The sequence below is a fragment of the Echeneis naucrates genome, chromosome 6, assembly GCF_900963305.1.
Source record: "Echeneis naucrates chromosome 6, fEcheNa1.1, whole genome shotgun sequence".
In the NCBI taxonomy this organism is placed as follows: domain Eukaryota; kingdom Metazoa; phylum Chordata; class Actinopteri; order Carangiformes; family Echeneidae; genus Echeneis; species Echeneis naucrates.
Genome location: NC_042516.1, coordinates 12964981 through 12985183, shown reverse-complemented (window position 1 = coordinate 12985183; position 20203 = coordinate 12964981). Strand labels below are relative to the sequence as shown.

The window sequence follows — 20203 nt, the reverse complement described above, 5'->3', positions numbered from 1 at the left end:
ATGTACCTACATGAATCACACTCTTTGGAGAGACATGAAAGAGCAAATGTATATTTGTATGGTAATGGCAATGTTGAATTTCACTTTAAGTCATTATCTCAAAATGAATACCACAGGCATGAAAAACAGGCATTTAGCAGACAACATTCACAGGTGTTTTTTATTTTGTTATATGCATTTCAGTTACAAATATGGTGGATGTTAAATCCAGCTACTGTCATAATTTTGTTTCTATACTTTTACTTGAAAAAAGATAATTTTTTTTTTTACTTTTTTAACTACTGATATGATTCTGATTATAATAGAGTACTATAGCTGAAATAGTACTCGCAATAGTAATCACAAATAATGAAAAGTGCTCTCAAAATCCATGAGTGTGCAGCTCATGGGAATCTCTTACAACAGATTATTGTAGGTCTGTTGTCTGCCTTGTAGTCTATTTCACTGTCTGCAGCCATTGAGCTTGTACTCATCTACGAATGTATGAAACTTTCTGCAGGCAGCTCGATGGGCAGATTTGCTACACTGTTTAACTGAAGGCTTAATTTCAACCCAGGTGTTTGATTCCAACAGATACTGCATGCTACAACAGAGGGAGAGAGGGAACCAAATCAGGCCCAGTCAGTGTAAAAGTATGTTTCAATTGTACAGTCGATTGTACTTACTGTCCATTTGAGTCCTTTGTGGAGCCATCTTTGCCCATGATGAGATACTGTTTTCCCACCTGTAATCCCTCTTTACACTGGCGCCTCTTAGCAAAGACTCGGAATGAATCTCTAGTCACAGTCGGATCTCCATCTGGTGTTTCGATGGCAGTAATTATACAAAGGTTTTTTGAGTTTAAATGCAATGACGTAAATACATCAAAGGCCAATGTTGCATCTCTCAAGGCCTCTGGATAGAGATTACTTACGTGATCTGAGTACGTCAATTACAGTGGTATTGTACAGCTCAAAGTTGCTTTTCTCAGAAACACCGTCAACTTCAACAATAAATGCTGAAATAAACAGGAATCAACCAGTTACTAATAACTACCTCTTTGACATACTTTGATAGTGTTGTGATACAGAATGAAAGGACAGAGGTCATTTTTACAGTCAAATTGATGTTCCATAGTCCATCATATTATCTGATGTACTGACCGTAATCTACTGTTGGGTAGAAGCAGGCATGTGCTGCACGGTTTTGCTTTCTCCCATTTCTTTCCAGTAGAAACATCTTTTTCACTACATGACAGGGTCCTAAAGAAACATGAAACATTAAGAAATTTCACTTGTTTATACAAACCTGAATGTGAAGCCATATTTCTTCTTGGGTGTTTGTCTAAGACCTATACTAAGACTAAGTACATGTTTAAGAAGACTCCTACTTTCTGCACACTGGCACACATCATCTGAACACAGTGTGGAGACCATCCTGCTTCTTTTGGGGGCAGAGTAGAACACAGTGCACTTTTTGTCTACAGTGAAAGAAAACAAAATACCCACATATTCATGGTAAATTATCCTTTATCCTCACAAAAAAAAAGGCGGAAAATAAACCAAAACTTTACCTGGGTCGTAATAATCATAAAACACAGCAGGAGCAGGCTGCAGCAGGCCAATTGGTACGCGCTGTACAGCATCAAAACTAATACATTCCAACGGTTTCAAAAGCTAACAAGAGAAGAAATATTTTAGTATTGGACATGTCATTTTTTGTAAATGACAGTGAATTCTTTTTTACCTGATTATAATACAGCAGCACTCTTCCATAGGAGACTTCATAATGGGATATATATTGCTCAGGGAAACGCTTCAGCTGGGAGGAGAGAGTAAAATAGATTTTTTAAACTCTTTGATTCAGTTTCATTGTCTGTTCTCTTTTCCCATTTTTTCCATGATTGTTTATAATGTCATGAATGTTAAATAAAATCAAAACATGATTTTCCCAGATAATAATATGATGCCAAATATTTATGTCCATGGCTGTACTTTTTAAATTTTAAATTTAAAATTAAAATGTTTTAAAATGTGCTAAACAGCAGTTACATAACAGCAATAGAACCATGAACATAAAAAGAGAAGGAAAAAAAAGAGACCAAGTGGAAACGTAGTGTGGAACTACGATAAGCGTGTAAAAAAAAATGGGAAAAGCTAGATGATTTTATGCAGCTGGTTTGTCTGCTTTGTTGGTATTCTTATTAACTGTTTTCTAGAAGCAAGAGCTCGTTTCTACAGGCTTATTATATCGCACAAAAGGTTGGCATCCAAACAGCGCCCCTCATCTGTGATGTAATTTGTGGGCAGAGGAAAACGAAAATTACTTTTTTTTGTTGTTGTTGCTGCTGTTCTTTTTTTTTTTTTTTTTATCAAAAAACACTTGCATTAATATAAAAATTTGAAAACAAAAATGTTTTATGTATGACCTCTAGTCTGAAGTCAAAGGTCAACATTGTGCGCATGCCACGTCACCACCATCTCACTCTCTCCTGAGACAAAACGGCTGCAGCTGCTGCGGACTTAGACGTGTTTTTTACCCGCCGAAAGGAAGAAAACATAACATTTTCACATGGGTCGGGAGGACCACGGCGTTTTTTACGACAGTGAAAGAAAAGTGTGCAAGTCTCATTTGCGGGACGACCGGCACAATGTGGAGAAACATTGCAGTGCTGTTAGCATCGAGAAGCTTCGATGCTAACGACCCACGGAGCAGCTAGGCGGTGAGTTAAAGGCAGCTCTGGGCTTTCATTAAAGATTCTACAGATTTCCTGCCAAGTCCTGATAGGATTCATTTAAAAATGTTAGATTCTTCTTCTGATAGAACCTTACATAACTGATCATTTGTAAATACACGAGAAAGAGTTTATGATTAGTTTAAATAAAAAAGAAAACAAAACAAAAAACAAAGGTAGTGGTACGACCCAGACATGATTTGAAGATGTCTTGTTAACTTGTTGGTTAATGATTTTCTTAAAAAAAATAAAATAAAAAATAAATAAATAAATAAAATGTTAGAAGTGATTAGTCATGCAAAAATATAGCAGGTGTGATTTCGAACTAAATGCTACAAATGTGCTCATTCATCCGAAAGTGTCAAGAATTATATTTACAAAAATAACAGATGCGATACCTCTCACTTTCAAATTTTGGTACAGATTAACAGAAGTAAATGTAGCATGTTTAAATATATCTACCATCATTGTTAATAATTGTGAGGAATTATTAACATTGACAGCTCATCTACTGAGGAAATACATGTGCCATACATCTCTTTGCGTTGAGAACGGCGATGACGACGAGCACGACTAACCTTGTCCAGGTCCTCGGTTACAACCTCGAATCCACTCAGTAGTGTGATGTCAGCAATGGCCATTCCTGTGAGATTGTGGTTCAGGCTATGACTAGACAAAAAAAAAACAACAAAACATAAATAAATAAAATAACATAGAGGCTGAGAGACACTAATTAGCATCTAAGACTTTATCCTGCAAAGTTCATTGTGTCATACTGAATTATGTGCAGCAGATGTGAGTCTCACTGAACTAACCTGACACAGACTTTGTAGGTCACAGTCTGATCTGAATTTACATCGTTAACATCTCTCTTGGATCTGATGGCATCATCTTCCTGTGCCCCTTTTTCCTCGTCCATTTCATAGTCACCGTAGTATTCATATGTGTTTATGATCTTGGCTAAGAAGACAGAGGTTGATTTGTATTATAACTTTTAACAGCAATAGATTTGGTTGTGATTTGTAACTCACCGGTGTACTTGACTTTTCCCTCCACTGTGACACTGATGGACAGTTTTTCACATTTGTCCTTGGGATCCAGCAGTTGGTAGGCCTTAACAATCTGCCAAGTTGTTAGGTATGTTTTCAGTAAATTATGGATCTTGTTCAGGATATATGCAAAAGCAAATGTAACTTACTTTCATTTTGGATTCTCCTTTTCCTGACAACTGCACATGAATGTTTTTCCCTTTAAGTTTCTGTGACAAAAGGCACAAAACAAAACGAGGAATCTCACAATGAGGTTAAATATTTTTCTGAGTTGATCCTATGTACTGTGAAAGTGCTCTATGATACCTTCAAGTTGGTTTCCACCTTGTCCTTTCTATCCAGTGTCAGTCTTATAATTTCCCCTCTTCCTTGGACACTGAACTCTGCAATTAAATTTGCTTCAGGTCTGTTCAGCCTTTTCAAGTCATATTCAGCGAGGGCTTCCAGTGCCATGATGGTATCCTAAACACATAAAAGAAAACATGACTATGGTAAAATATCTGCTCAGACAGTGCATTTGGACTACATTGATGTTGAACCACACCATGTGTGTGGCTTTTAGTTTCAGCAATCCCAGCATCGGAATCACCTGTGTCGATCTGAAGCCTCCTGAATATCGTTCTTGAGACAGTAACCAACAGGCTGCTTTGTCTGCCCACTGGAAATGCTTCAGTGCCACTGCAGTCAGCAGAGCATAGGCTGTCGTCTCTATTGTGAGGGCATCTCCTTGCTTTTTTGTCTTATCAGTTGTCCACAGACTACAGTTATCCGTACCTGTTAATTTTTTTAGACGTTAAGTACCTTGAGATACCATTGAGATTCATTCATAAATCATCTCTCAATTGATTTTCTTTGAAGTATACTGTATTTGTTTCTGCTGTGTATATAGAAGTTTGTATATGCTTTGATGAGGCATACTTTCAGTAGCCATTTCTTCAAGTCTTGTCCAGATAGATGAAAGATCTGTTCCCTCTGGGAGGCAAACTGAAAGGCAGTATGCTGTAATGGCAACAGCATAAGGATGCCGAAGCGCCATTGTGTTTGACATGAGATATGAGGTTGCTCTTAAAATTCTTGCTTCCTGGTAGAAAGTGGAAGAAATACAGTCAGCTCATCTCATCTCCAAGTTACACTGAAAGTAACAATGATAAAATAGTAACAAAGAAAAGGCTAGTAGATGCACACAGCAAAAGAATGAACTTTAAATGAATCTACATTCAGATTTAATAGGACGAGATGACGTTTCAGAGAGCCTGTACAAGAAAAATGTTTGTACAAGATTTTAAGTTTCCACATTTTCTCACCGTATCACTTCGTTCACTGGATGGGAGAAATTGAAGGGAGTGGTGCAGTGCAAGAGCAACGAAAGCCGTCAGACTTGCTCTCTGATCTGTGCCTGTCTAAATGAAACACAGAGAGATAACTGCATTCAAAACATGGTCACTCAGGTTGTTGCTATGTATATTACTGTCCTCATATGTGCATTGTGTGTGTGAGTGTAAGAGGGATGATTACCAGGATATGTTTGTGATACACAGGATATGGGTCAGAAAAGAACCCGTCATTATTCTGTGTTGTGAGCAAGTAATTGACTGAGCGCCTGATGTCTTGTATTGGTACAGCTCCAGATTGCCGCCCCTGTTCTCCAAATGCCACTGTCTGACGCTGCGCTATCAGTGACAGCACTTTAACTATATAAGCTGTCAGCCTGAGGGGAAAAAAGAAAAATAAGGAAAGTTTGATTTAAAATTTTACCAAAGTTGATTTGATTTAATTTCACTTTATAGTCAAAATTGCTGTTGATATTGTAAAAATACAGTACCAAACAACAAAACAAACACTACAGACAATGTATATAAGATCAGACAAAATGGATAAATAGCAGTATTAATAGATATCATCAGAGACATCTGTTTGGTAAAATCAGTTTGAAAACTTGGCTCAGGGGTGACAACATCAACATAAGTTAAATACAAACTTTTTCAACAACCAAAGGTAAAAACTAGCACTTTGTTGACTCACTTGGAAGAAAACCACATTACAAAATATAAACAATGCTCAAAAAGAGAGTACTTAAGTAATAATTCTGTATGTGTGATCCATAAAAAATTTATTTAAAGAGTTAATTAACACGACATTAATTTAAAAGTCCTACCATCCAGAGCAAATGTAACATAAACAAAGGTTGTAACAGGTAAAAGTGACAACATGAGACAGAAAAATAAAGGCACAAATACTCACCAATTACTGTAGGAATTCCATGATCCATAAGATCCATTAGGATTCCTGTATGAAGCAACCCTCACAAAACCTGCCCAAAAAGTGTTTGTTTAAAAGACAACTTTGTTCGCAACCTGTTTCTTGTTTCTTAAAAAGTTATCCTGATTAGCTGATGGCCAGACAATCAGCTAGTCTTCCTGGGGTCCAACACAGCATTTTTTTTTTTTTCAATGGTCACTTATGACCATTGGTAAACTTTTTCAAAGATTTTTTTTTTTTTTTTCGTTTTGAAACTCTTGTAGATTATGGATTTGTTTTCAAAAGAGTGACATAGAAGCCACAACACTATTATTTTGCCCGAATCAGCTGGTTTCAGTTGTGTTGTTTTATGACTTGTCTTTTTCTGCCATCTGCTATCTGTCTTTTTGTTTGACAGTTGAAAAAAGTGCAACCATCTGTTTTACAAAAATTCTCTTTTGCCTCTCAAAGAAACTGAGTAATGCGTTATAACAACAACACTAACCCAACAATAATAATAATAATAATATACCTTTCTCAATTTTATCAAGAGCATCATCTCTGGAACCAACAGGCAAGTTAAACCATTGATCAGTCAGATCAAGGTAGCGGAGAGCTGCAGCTGTTGGAGCAAGTCCTGACATTGTCTGTTCACAGCATCCTGTAGGCAGGACAATCAGTCTTGCAACCTTCTCAGGTGACAGAAGGTTCATTGCTTTTGAAATTCCAAATCCATTTTCTGTCAAATAAGAACATTGACAAATTAAGACACTCTTTTTTCAATTATCAGTGAATTGTATGTTTCTAAGTTTCCACATTTACCTTCCACTGACACAAAAATATTGGCAGCAGACTCTGGGACTGCTTCTTCTGGTAAACTTCCGTCAATAATCAAACTCTTTGTTCTTGTCTCTTTCATGGCAGAGAATTGAATTAGAGCAAATGTAATATCTTGAAAAACAAATATATCAAGCAACTGTTATTGATCAAAACTTCTCATCACTGAACAACTCACTTTCAAATTTAATTATTTTGGTGTCCTCAATTCTCTTTTCCACTCCTTCTGACTACAACATACATACATAACAAGAGTCAAATGACTTTTTATTTTCTTTGACAGGTTGATCTCTGTAATTAATTAATCACTACTTACCCACACATTCAAAATCTTTTCAATTGCATCTATGCCCATCTCATTCTCTATATCATAGAGACGTATTTTGATGGGTATTGAGCCAGTTACCATTGGGACAGCAGAGAAAGAGACAAACTGGGAGGACTGTGGCTTCACAGTAATGTTCACAAATCCTGTGTTGGTGGCAGAGCCAGGTGAGCAGAGTCCTTCGGTTTGTTCCATGTGAACTGCGACCTACACAAGAGCAGGCGTCCACCAGGAAAATGAATATGGAGAATTGAATTTAGTGTTTTTGTGAATCCAGTACCACTTAGCATGAACATTAGGCTATACATACCATTAAGTCTGTGTCTCGATAGTTGTAGATAATTGGTGAAATAGATAGTTGCTCATGTTTTTTCACGGAGTAAGGCAGTCTCATAGACACAAATATCTCCTTAAATGCTTTGATTTCAGGGGGCTTCACCACACAAAAACCTGAGAAAAAAAATATTGAGTAAGTTGCGATGTCTGAAGAAAAGCTCATCAGCCAATAATCCACAATGTATTTGTGAAGTTGGAAGCTGTTGTTACCAGTGGCTGCAGATAATGTCATGACCTGAAGTTCCCATGTGGTGATGGAATCAGGAAGACTCAAATGGTAACTGAAAGAGTTTTCATTAAGAGCTTGGAAAAGATAGTGGCGAAAAAGATTATTTAACATAAACAAATTTTAGAAAATTCGTACCTTTTTTTGTTATTTACTTCAAATTCTGTGAATGCGAAGCTTGGAGGGAAATATCGTCGAATGTACTGAGCAGCAGTGTCCATGAAGAATTCTTCAACCTCAGCTATTGACACCGCTAAAAATGAAAAAGGAATGCAAATGTAAGCGCTGTTATACCCACACCAGCATTTTCTTGCTTATATAGAAGTGTAAATTATTTAATGTCTTGATGGCTGATATTTCATCTCACTCCGGCCAAGTCCCTTCCTTGCTTCCTCTTCGATCTTCTTTTGCCTCAGATGCTGTCCTTCAAGGCAGCATTTTAAAAAGGCCTCTGCACAAGTTTCATTTTGTTGCAGGAGAGAGATCCTCTTCGCTCTTTCCTGACATGTTAGTGTCATTGGTATGAGAGAAACCCCGTGAGCGCAACAGTCTTGGAGTAGTTCATCTGAAAAGTTTGATTCTGAAAGTGAAATAGAAAAAACATTTGAATAGAATATTGTTATGAGAGCTAGCAAACTTTTTCAACGAACCAAAGTTGTGGTATTTGAAAGTTGTCTTACTTAAGCTCATCATTTCTACTTGAATGTCCACAGAGCGTCTGGGTCGCCCAAATCTGGAGTCACAGTGGTCATCTGAAGTGCAGCACAACAGCATAGAAACACATCTGAGTAAGTACGTACGTTCATGTCCACTTTTGGGTCACACTGATTTCTGGGGTTTAAGTAGGAGCAACCGAGAAAAGGCTGTTCTTATTGCACAGTTATGCTGTCATACCATCACATTCTACTGTTTGCCAACTCTGCCTATTAGGCATTAATGAAGTCATAAGTTTACCTACAACCTAACCCTAGTTAAAATCATGTCAACTGCAGAATTAGAAGTAAAATAAATAATAAATATCACTGATCAGAGAGATAAAGGGACTCTATAGGACAATTTTTTTTTTTTTTTTTTTTGAGTTTGCCATACTGGTGGTTTGCTGTGACGGATTCGCAGATGCAAAAGCCAGGCCAGCATTTCCTAGTACCGATGCTGTGTCACGTCCTCCACCATATGAGCAACCAAGATCATATGACTGCATAGCAGAAAACACCTGAAAAGTGGGAAGAGGAGCTTGGATTTATTGAATATGTATAGATTTATTATATGTGTGTCGATTTTATTAACTGACATTAGAAAGTACTGTACCTGTTTGTCTGTGAGTTTATTATCAGCTTTGAGAGCGTAGAAAGCCTTATCCACAGCAAGCAAAGCCACTTGGGCACGCTGCCCATCCAAATCAAATTGTAGTTCTGTCTGTGTTCCAGGTCTAAAATGTTCTCTTTGTGCTATCTAAATTAAAATTAAAATTAAGATGTTCACGGCTAAATCCATCTATATCTATTAATCTATATATAGATAGATAGACTAACTCTAACATCAATAAATAGGCTGTAAATTAACACACATTAATACACATTTGAGCTAGCATCCATCCAAGCCACTTTACAATCCTTACATTACTTTTTTTGTATTTATAACAGGCTTAAAACTGTCATCATGTTAAATCAACTCATTCAAAATTCTGGTCAACTGTGTTGAGGTTCTGTTTGCACACTGTCTAACTTTGCACAGGCTGTACTTTATTCTGTTGACTCACCTTGACCTTTATCTCACATTCATCCTTGACATCTACCCACACTGAGTCTGCAACAATATCACCGTTATCCATGTAGAAGAAGCCAATCAGACGGAACGATGGAACCATATCATGTGTTATTGACAGGATGGTTTTAACTGAGTTACCAATTGGTAAAGAACCATTTTTTACAATGATCCCACGGCTTAAAACCTGCAACAGAGACAATAATATGTCTTTTCATGATCACACAATCTTTCTCAAGATGCATTTTATCGTATTTAATCTGATATTGCTCACCATGTAGTATATAAAGCCATTTCCTGGGCTATTTATGGTATTGTATGTCACTGTAAGTAACTCCTTCACTGAGTACACCTTGTTTGTCAAACTTATGTAAAGGTAGCTGTTACTTGGAGATGAAGCACGACTGATTGTTTTCTTTTGCTGCAGGTCATCTGCGGTCACCTATCGGAGCCAGAGATGGAAAACAGTCAAAATTGCCTAAAAGCAAATATGACAAGACCTTCAACTGATTTTGGCATACTAACTTCAACAGAAATCTCATTTGTGGTGCCAACATTAAAGGTAGAATACACCGCCCCCTCCTGGTCAGTAGATCTTTGGGAAGATTGCACTGAGGAGTCTGTTAAATCAATCTTGATAGGCACACCAGCTGCTGGGGAGCCATCGGGGAGACGCATGATCACCTATAATAACAAGTCTTTTACATACAGAACCATCACATTCACGTGCTAAGCTGTTTACCCATTTATTATTTTTCATTATTTATCATACCACCACATCAAGTGGATATCCAGGGAGGAAGTATGAGCGAGTACGAGAGAGATCCATCGTGTATTTGTGGGCAACGACAGGAAAAAACTTTTCTGCGTCTTGTATTTCGCCACCTGGACACAAACATGCACAATGCAATCTCAGCCAGAATGAAAAAACACATTAATGTTCAAAATGAACTTCTTCCTCTCATTATCTCTCAGACATAAGTTGCCACTTCTCAATTGATGTGTTCTTAAACGTTGAGATACGTTATTATTGGTATTTGGAGTAGAATTAAAGCTTTTTGGTATTTTCAAATAGCAGAAATATTACTTCCATAAAATCTTATGAGTGTATAATAGGTACTATTCCACTTTTCGTCCAAATAGAAAACCTATTGACATTTTTGATCTGGTATCCAATATCATTAAGACTTGGACATTACTTATATATATACTCTGTAACTAAATATTATTACAGAGTAAATCCTCTTCATGACAATGCTACTGACATTACTAACAGGTTTTATCTCCAAATCTACACATCTCAGTACAATCCAGAATCTCAGATCTACTGGACAAACAAGTCTGATCCAAAAGGATCCGTTCATAACTTCCACAGGTCAAGCTTATTTTTGACAGCAAAAAGGCAACATATTAGTTAGGTGGTTGAAATGTTTTAGCCAGTTGGTGTGTATTTGCACTATAAAGTGGACCCTTGAGGTTTACAGGAGGCTAAACTCCGTACAATCAAACTGCTGTCTCAATACATCTGTCATTAGAGCTGCATAACAAGAAGCAGAAACCAGCTGTCTTGTCTTTTGAATTCAAAACAGTACTGTACTGTCCTCTACTTTAATGCATCTAGTTGTAAAGCAGATCCTTTAAATGCATTATAAAAATTATTCCAAATGTGTTCTTTCTATATATCATAATAGGTTAATAACAAAATATTGGCTTAAATCACTTAAAAAAAAAAAAATTAAAAGTGATAGAATTTTCGTTAATATGGTAGTCTATACTTTACTTTGTATGTTGGTGACAAATACTCTGATATAGAGCTGAACTCCACTTTGCTGCAAATCAGAGAGGGTTTGGTTCAGTTCTTTTTTGATTACAGCGTTTATCTTTTTGCTGCTCTGAGAAACTTCTGCTCTTCCATCATGGACCTGCAAGACATTACATATATAGTTGATTCTGAAGAAAATGAGCCAAATTAGAAATGCAAAATGTTCACAGATCATCTATTCTCAGATTTTTAACCACATTATATATTTTGGATGGTTATAGTTTCCTCACCGAACCAGTCAGCTCCAGTCCCATGATTAAGACGGGCTTTTCTTGACCACTGGGTTTACTTTGTTTTATGACTCCAAACTGGCAGTGGTAAGCCCCTGTAACTGTTTCTCCATGTAAATAACTAAAAAAAAAAAAGCATCACAAAATTGTGACTTTTTTCTTTTAAGACAATAAGTTAGTCTGGATATAATTATTAAAGTTATTGGCAATGTTAATACTATCAGTAACACTATAATATTAATATTGCCCCTCTGGATGGGTATAGGTTGCTGTAAACATGGCAGCAGAGTTGGCAGGTCATGAGCCATTGTTTTTTTTTTTTTTTTTTTTCCCAGTAAATTGTCGTTAGTCGATCGTTAGTCCAGCCGTATCAGGAAATATTTAGCAGATTATTAATAGAAGATTGAACACTTACTTGGCTGAGATGGTGAAGTTAAACTGTTCAGCTGTCAGCAAAACATAGTTGCCCTCTTTTGCAATGTTCACCTCAAAACTTGGTAAAACTAGGTTGTGGAACATTGAAAATCCTTTTAGATTGAAGTAGCATTTCTTAAAGGAAAATACTTTAAACAATGATAGAAATTTACCAAATTTTTGGACTTTGAACTCTCGAAAAACTGCATGTGCTTCAGCTTGTTCATAGTGTGCTCTAATCTTCCATGTGCCCATTCTTTGTAAACAAAATATAGATTTGTTACCATGTCAAAGCTGTTATGTAATGTAAATCCAAGTTAAAAAAAAATCCATTTGAACATACTTGGAAACATCAGGTATAGGGAACGTGCCTTTAATTATTCCATCTTTTCCAATTTTCATGGCCGTCATTACTCTGTTTCCAACAGCATTCTGCATTAAAACAATAAAATCATCTTGAATAATTTGGCAAATTGTTCAAAGTCCTGATTATTCCTCCTTATAAAGAAAATATATCAACTTACAATCACTGAGATATGTAACACTTCGTTATGAGGTTTGAATGTGTGGTCAAGGGTGAATATCCTGTATTTCACTGGAAGAGATAATCAATTGAATGAATTTATCACTGCAAATCTTTTATTTTTTGTGTATTCCCGTGCGTTTGCATTCTTCTTACCTTCCTGTGTTGGGTTGTACATTGGCTGATCAGTCTGGATGAAGATGTAACCCCTGCGTTTTGAAATGAGGACCCTTGATGTTTTTCTATTGAAGGACGGACAACTTGGACAATCTACGACTAACAAGAGGTAATTAACCGGTTTTGACCTTTCAGACTCAATTCTTGATACCATGTCGTTGTTTATCTGTAACGTTGTAAATGAGAAGTTTGGGTTAATTATATTTCTTTTTTTATCTTTTATATTTTTCTTTTTGCAGAAGTGAGGAAGTTTTCATACCATTATTTCAACTGTTTTAGTATCACCTCTGTTAGCAAATACAACCTCTTCCCTTTGTGACACCAAAGTAGAACTTGTCTCATGTTCCATGTAGACCTGAACACGTTGGTTAAGATAAGACTCCATCTGGACAAACACTTGCTCTTTAACTCCCACATGAAAGACTTTGGGGGCTGAGACAAACACCCTGCATACAAAAGTAAAAAACATGTTTTACTGTATATTTCAATGCATATGCATATAACCAAACATCAGTAAATGTGAATACATAACCTTGTAAAGAAATCTATATTTTTTGTTCTCTGTTTACATTTTGGCAAAATAATCAATTAACTAGAAGGCAAGAACATATTTGAACCTTCATTGCTTTTAAGCATAAATATATTTGGTGTAACATTCATGCATCACATAGATTATACTAACTATTCCTGCATTTACCTTTGTGAGTATGCCTTGTCCACAGCCATGAACAGGAACAGTATTGAAATGATGTTTGGCTTCATGGTGCAGCTTCTGCCTTTGCTTGCTCTAACACACTATTTTGATCAGCTTAGGTTTTGTGAGTTATCCACCCCTTTATTTCTCAATCGTTGGCTGTCTAATGCCCTCCCACTGGCTTCTTTATTTTTTCCTTCTGAGGTACTTTAGAAATATATGTAATTCATAAATCTCACTTAAATGTGGCAGTAAACCCATAATCCTGTCACATACAGCACGCATACTTGTATGTGTACCGATGTGTGGAATTGTGTGTAAATTCTGCATAAATTAAGTATATTCTAAATAGAGCGATCTTAAATATATATGAGGTTACAATATAGGTTCAAAATAATAGATGATGCAACTCGTACTCCAGCACGTTTTATTATTTTAATGTATAAATTAAAACTTGACTTGCAGCATGAAAAGTGTTTCATAATGAGTAACTGTGCTCTCATTGGCCATTTCAAGTCAGCCAGATTTCTCCCAAATCATGTGATTTACAAGAAATCGAAGTTTGAGTTTGGACTGTAGCAAGCACTGTTTACAACAAATGATTCAGCAATTTATAGCTCAAGTAACTCAGCAAATTCCCTCAGTCCTGTTAATTCTGTTTGTTTGGGTTTTTTTTTTTCAAGTTCTTTTATTAATAGCAACTCATACTTCTTAATACTTCATACTTCTTAAATAACCCATATGTCCCTTGCAGTGTAATAATTATATTATTGCAGTAATTAATAATGCAATCATTAACAATTGTGTTTTCATCTGTGCACTGATGGTACGGTGAGTGAAAGATGATTTAGTGAAATAGAGCAATGACACAGAGAAAATGTCAGAAGCTTTATTTATTTTCAAATGAACAATGAAGTGAAGAGCTTCACAGACTTGTATCTGTCTTCCGGGTGGATACAGGATATATCATGGTATTCAACAAAAAACACACCAATAGGACAGTTACCGATTTTTAAAATTAAGATAACATATGTATACATCACACATATGTTTACAGCTCACAGCCCAACTGACTGCTTTAACCACCATGAAACAACATAATGCTTGCTTGTACAAGTAGTTATGGTGTAAAATGTAAATACAAACTTTCGAGAATGAAACCCCCAAAATGTCCATTCCAGCTCCATGCTTCACTCTGAGGCAGTCAAATATTGAGAGGAAATTTGAAAACTGTTTTAGTTGGAATCATTTTACTTTCTCCCAGACATTTCTGACTGAATAATATGCATCAATGATATCAAATAACAGAACTTGGCTTTTGGAAGAATCCTATTAGTAATTAGTTGTAGATCAAGCTAAAATGTATAAGCCATGGTCCTATATATTCCAAAAAGTAATTTGGCACATCAGAAAAACATAGTCCCTTCTTGGCACACAGCTACATGGTATTTAATTACTTACTGTTGTTCTCTCTATTATAACAGTGAATGGTTAAAGGGAGGAAATGGGAGTCGGGGGCATGATGTCCATCCACAACTCCTAAGTTTGGAGAAGTCATACAAGAATTGCGTTTGGACAATCAACTCCAGACTCCCTGTAGATCTTGGGAAGAACATGAATTGGATATCTTAGCCTTGGACGTAAATCCTGTAGTGGATAAATGGGTTGATAAAATATTAATGAAAATATATCCATTAAAAGAATGTGTCAATCACAAATGTATAAAATTTTTGAAAGGTTTTGTTGGAATAGTTGCTGTTTGTTCAGATGAGAATGATGCAATAATGGACTGTCAAAACAGGCTACACACTAAAAAAGCCCAAGGTGTAACTGTGTAGTAAAAATTTTAAACTATGTCTTTTTAAAAATGTACATATTTTTCATCTACCATTTCCCTTTACTTCTCATCTACTATAAAGTGTATCGATGAATGAACTTCTGCTTCTAAATGAAAAAGTTAACTATTTTAATACTTACTTTGTCCGCCATTGGTAACAGAGTGATAATAATCCCAGAGAAATGGAGATTACGTGAATACAAAGTATTTTCTTATTGTTTAAGTCTAACTTTTTTCAAATATTGTCAAGTCCACTCTCCTCTGCATCCACCCTCAACCCCTGCTTCTTCTGTCTGCCTGTCCATGTCCCCTTCTCTATCTCTTCCCTTCTATCCATCTCATTTCATGCAGGAATGGGGTTACCTAAGAGACCCAGCCTCAATAGAGAAAATCTCTTTTTCTACAATTAACTGTGAAAGTGACAGAAGGATAAGAAGGGAGGGTTCTACAGAGGGGAGCAGACTCTGAGGAGAAAAGGAGACAGGAGAAGAACAGAAGTGTGCATGGCAGGTAGAGAGGTATCGGTTGAAAACTAATATTTGCATTTGATTTAAAGTCTAATGCTCAGAAATGTCTAAATACTCAAAAAATTTTCATAATTATTATAGATATCTCATGTTTTGTTGCCTATTTCCACCCTGAAATGGCATTCAGTTCCTTCATCTTTTTACTTTACTCAATTTTAACTGTGTAATTGGAAGAATAAAAATATTATATGACCAATCAAAATGTAACTCTTGTTCTGTGTTTATTTTGCATTTACTGAAAATTGTTAGCACACTTTAAATTAATATAAATATACATTTTGTTGCATCTCGTACTTCAGTGGTGATGAGGCCAAATAACGTGTCATTACGTTGATCCAAGTGAAAGTGAATTATGGTTATCACCATAATCTCTACAAATGCAGATAGAGTGACCACTGGGTTACCGTGGAGAGGTGTAAACAAAAGGGTGTGGCGTGGGAATGCCGCCCGGGGGTCAGGAGGGAGGGCGACAGGGTCGGAGGTCAGAGCCAGCTGGACAGCACACAAGAGGAGATGAGGGTGAGAAAAATAGGTGGGGGGGGGGGGACCAAGGACTGACTGGACCCAGTGGCACATTAACATTGAACTGATGGGAGGCTCATGGACCAATGCCCATTCAGGGAGAAACTGAGCTATGACACACTCATGTGTAATGGTCCGTGGTAATCGACAAGTGACAAGATCCTCATTGTGGATGCAAAAGCAGTTATCAGAAAGCCACACTGGATTACAAACGATATGTTCCAGTATTCAGTGGTTATATTGGATTCTTTTATTCAATGAGATACAGAATCGTGTATTCATAAAACTGTCACAGTTAGGATGCTTGCATATGGATACTTTCTGGATGCTACTGAAAGTGTAAAATAATACTGTAATTTCTTTCTGAGGAAGAATACATTATGTGGTAGGATTTAGACATGATTTAGTTTTCATTTTGTGCTTTAAGGACCCAGTATCACAATTTATCTTCCAATAGTTTTACAAGGCCTACAGCATATTTCCAATGTGTGCTGTTCTTCATTTTTCACCTGAAGAAACAAGACATATGTACAAACCAACAATAAATACTCACCGAAATGTGTTTCTTCAGCAGTTTTTTTTTTTGTTTTTTTTTTAAGTATGTTTTTACTGTGTAGACAAAAAGCAAAAATGAAAAGCTCAACTTTGTAAGTAGTTCATAGTTGATAACAGTGTAGTCACAGTTTTGGTTAGGTTCTACAGTTTGAGATCATGACATGTACTTTTGTTACTGAAAGTATAACATTGCCATTTCCTATGACTATAGATGCTGTGGCTATCTCAAGGGTGCAGACAGGAAGGCGAGTGTCTTTGAGCTCTGCCTTCCATGTGGCTACTAGTGAAGGTCAGGTCAGTGAGGGCAGCAGGCAGTCTGGACCGAGGCCATACTCTAGTGGTCTAAAAAAGACAATCTCGGGGGCCCAACTCGGGGGGTCAACATGCAAATAGTAACCCCCAAGTGAAAGGTATAAAGCAAATCAGCATTCTCACATTACTCTTGCTGCCCATGACTGTGAATGTGCATGCCTACACACCACAAGAGGTTCTTGTTTTTAATGAAAATCTATTTCAACAATAGAGAATGCAGCTGTATTTCAACAAAGTAAAAAAAAAATGGCATAAGACAATAAAATAACCCACAATGTGTCTGTTGAAGTCCATCAAACTCTGCTAGCTTAATCTTACCATTATCAGAATCATCCTCCTGAATATTAAACCAGCAACTGCTTAAGTACAATCAGCTCAAATGTGTTATTTTTTCCCACAGCATGATCCAAATTTCATTTTTGTCATTTGAAGTGTCACTGGCCCTTGGCACTCATCCAGCACAAACAAGTCAGATGAAATTTAATTTTTCTCTCTCAGGCAAGCCAACCCACTGCTGCCTCCCAGTGGCCTCGATGGCTCCTGTAGCACAGTTATAGTTCCCTTCAGATCCTTGTCCAGGGGCCCAGTGCTGTGAACAGCCAGCTGATGACTATCCAGAACCAAAAGTTACATTAACAGCTGTAGCACACGCCGTAGTGATGGCCCAGAGACAGCATTGGTCAATTTACTGTTGCAACCACTTGAATAATGAACAAAAGACCCGAAGACCCGTAGTTATGAGTCATGAACGAATCACTAATTTCTATACTGAGCCTTCGCAGCTGCCATGAGACAAGGGAACGAGAGACTCATACCCAAAGACCCTATTCTGTTAGTCATGAAGGAATCAGCCATTCCTACACTGAGGATATGCAGCAGAGAGATCAGTTTGTGAATGACTCTGAGCCTGTGGTGCGCAAGCATGGATCAGGGAAAAAAGAACGAATCACCCACTGAGATGACTTGTGGGAAGCTGTGTTGTGTTTTGGGCTGAAGCTCGTACCAACATTGTAAAGTCAAAAATACCGGCTGTGTTTGAGTGACTGCTTACAACATCAATGGTGTTTTTCATTGCCAGTTCATCTGTAGTTGTCTCCGCTTTGTTTGTAACATCAGTGTCTGGTTGTCAGGTAGATGGGATATTTGTTGTTGCCATGATCTCTTGAGATGAAGTATTTGGAAAAGTAATATTTGTGGGTTGAGTCGTTGTAAAAGTCTCCAATGTACTTTGTACAGGAGTTTCCTTGTTGTAAAAGTCATTTAATAATTAATAGACAGAGGAGAGGGTAATGATAGATGTAGTTTTGTTGTCTATTTCGTAAGATCACAAAACATTGAATTAGAACTTTTCAGAAATTCATAACTTTTATTAAATCTCTTTGTAGACAGGCCAAAAAATGTTACAGCAAGTTAAGAACGTCAGCTTGACCCCGTGACATATAAATTTGCGTTTACTTCCACATTTCCATTGATTCCACTGCCCTTTATCTTTGAAAATAGCTGCAACATATTGCTGATCTTTCAAGTAGCTGGTCTTATTTTTTTTTTCCAGTGATGGAATGATGATTTGCTCCCATCTGACTACTTCCAAGGATCTTTGTAGAGGTCAATCCACACATTTTGTGACACAGACACATTACACACTGCCTCATTTCATCATTCTAATTTTGAGCACCCTTCCATGATTTGGTGTCATCAACAAAATTGTAATCACTTGTTTCACCATTTCCTGCAAGTTCAGTAGTTTCCTATGTTACATCACCATAACATAGTGAGGCTTTGTGTTATGTGAAGTCATTTTTCCTGCAAAGTTATCATCTTACTTACCATGACAAACAAAACTTCTTTTAATCCCACAATCATTTTCAAACCACTAGCAATTTTGATCCATTGTTGCACATGTATCCCGGTTCTTTGTGGTTCTCTGGATTTCCATTTTTAAAAAGTCAAGTTTTTGATCAGGCCAAGACCAGGGTCGTATCCACACATCCCCAGTCTCCAGTTCTATCCAGGTTCTGGCAGTAGAAGTGGTTGTAACTAAACTGATCAAATCATTCATATCTGCTCAGCTGTGAACTGTTGCTAAATCAGAGTGCATTTCTCTGTGATAGCTCTTTGCCTCTTCATAGGTCTTTGAAATATCAATAAGGTGAAAGTCTGAAGATCCCAACGTAATGGAACAAAATCCTGCAGGATTACAGGTATTGTGTTTAGTCACAATTGTTATCAAATAACAATAATAATAGCAAAGACATTTAGTTGTTTACATTAAATAGTAACCTTTTGTACTCGTATCCAACCCCATTAAAAAAAAAAAAAAAAAAAAAAAACGTAAACAAACCTGGGATGAAAATCTAATACACAATCAGACTCCTTTTCTTCACGATGTCTTCACAGCTGTCATAGAAAACAGTTAAACCAATGCCATCTAAGACCAAGTGTTTGTCCAAACAAATGCTGATATTGCTTCTTTGAGCAGGACAGTGTTTGTTGTAAGAATGCCACCGGGCTTGTTAAGAGACATCCCCTCAGGAGTGAATACACAAAGCAGTCTTTCCAGTTTCTTTGTCTCTTTCAAATATTGTACAGTGCATAGCTTTCTGGTTTGTTGAGAGAAACAACCATGTCTGCTATGAGGTACAAGGATACAAGTACAGCTTGAGTGGTATGGTTGGGCAAGAAGGAAGACTAGCAAGTCTTAATTTTTATATTGAGGGTGCAACTTAGCGCAGAGTTTTTCTTACAAACTGTTTTGGTGAGAAGAAAAATGTAAATCCAGCTCAGAAGACACTGCAGTTTCTCTGCTGTATCTGAGGGTTAAAAAGTGTTCCAACCAATTAGAACAAGAAGTGCAACTCAGTCTCCACCCAGGAAAAGAAGAGAACTTGAACATCAGCTTCAAAACAGAACATTGTGTTAAATATTTTAAAAGCTGGAAAATATTACTTAACAGCTGGAGCAGGGACATGTTGCACAATACAGTTTGTGTCCCTTCTGTCAAAGGCAAAAGCATTGCAGCACTTTTTGTGTTTCTGCCTCTAACCCTAACCCCCCCCCCCCCCTTCCAAAAAACGTTAAGATTAGATCAATTGTGCCAGCATT

At 36.9% G+C, this 20203-nt stretch overlaps 1 protein-coding gene and 1 long non-coding RNA gene across 3 annotated transcripts; one reads left to right on the top strand and one right to left on the bottom strand.

Moving 5' to 3' along the window:
- Nucleotides 1-151: 151 nt before the first annotated feature.
- c4b (complement C4B (Chido/Rodgers blood group)) lies at nt 152-13419 on the bottom strand. 2 transcript variants are annotated; one of them, XM_029504206.1, is made up of 41 exons: nt 13352-13419; nt 12914-13100; nt 12634-12820; nt 12479-12549; nt 12298-12386; nt 12128-12210; nt 11956-12043; nt 11541-11661; nt 11269-11410; nt 10261-10373; nt 10014-10172; nt 9763-9930; nt 9484-9675; nt 9033-9176; nt 8814-8937; nt 8405-8476; nt 8092-8304; nt 7863-7977; nt 7709-7779; nt 7473-7612; nt 7154-7369; nt 7016-7067; nt 6823-6912; nt 6533-6739; nt 6004-6073; nt 5278-5470; nt 5067-5162; nt 4681-4843; nt 4352-4536; nt 4069-4224; nt 3912-3971; nt 3745-3835; nt 3529-3673; nt 3292-3382; nt 1726-1800; nt 1553-1655; nt 1370-1459; nt 1143-1241; nt 914-997; nt 666-798; nt 152-583 (listed from the first exon to the last, which is right to left on the bottom strand). In XM_029504206.1, the coding sequence occupies exons 1-41, from the start codon at nt 13414-13416 to the stop codon at nt 442-444; spliced, it is 5085 nt and encodes a 1694-aa protein (XP_029360066.1). In that variant the 5' UTR covers nt 13417-13419; the 3' UTR covers nt 152-441. The 2 variants fall into 2 exon arrangements, with proteins under 2 accessions (XP_029360066.1, XP_029360065.1); XM_029504205.1 differs by having other exon boundaries at nt 11956-12210.
- On the top strand, nt 2649-10121 carry LOC115044892 (uncharacterized). Its single transcript, XR_003840847.1, has 3 exons — nt 2649-2701; nt 8438-8512; nt 9916-10121. It is a non-coding gene; the product is annotated as an uncharacterized LOC115044892 (long non-coding RNA).
- Nucleotides 13420-20203: the final 6784 nt, after the last annotated feature.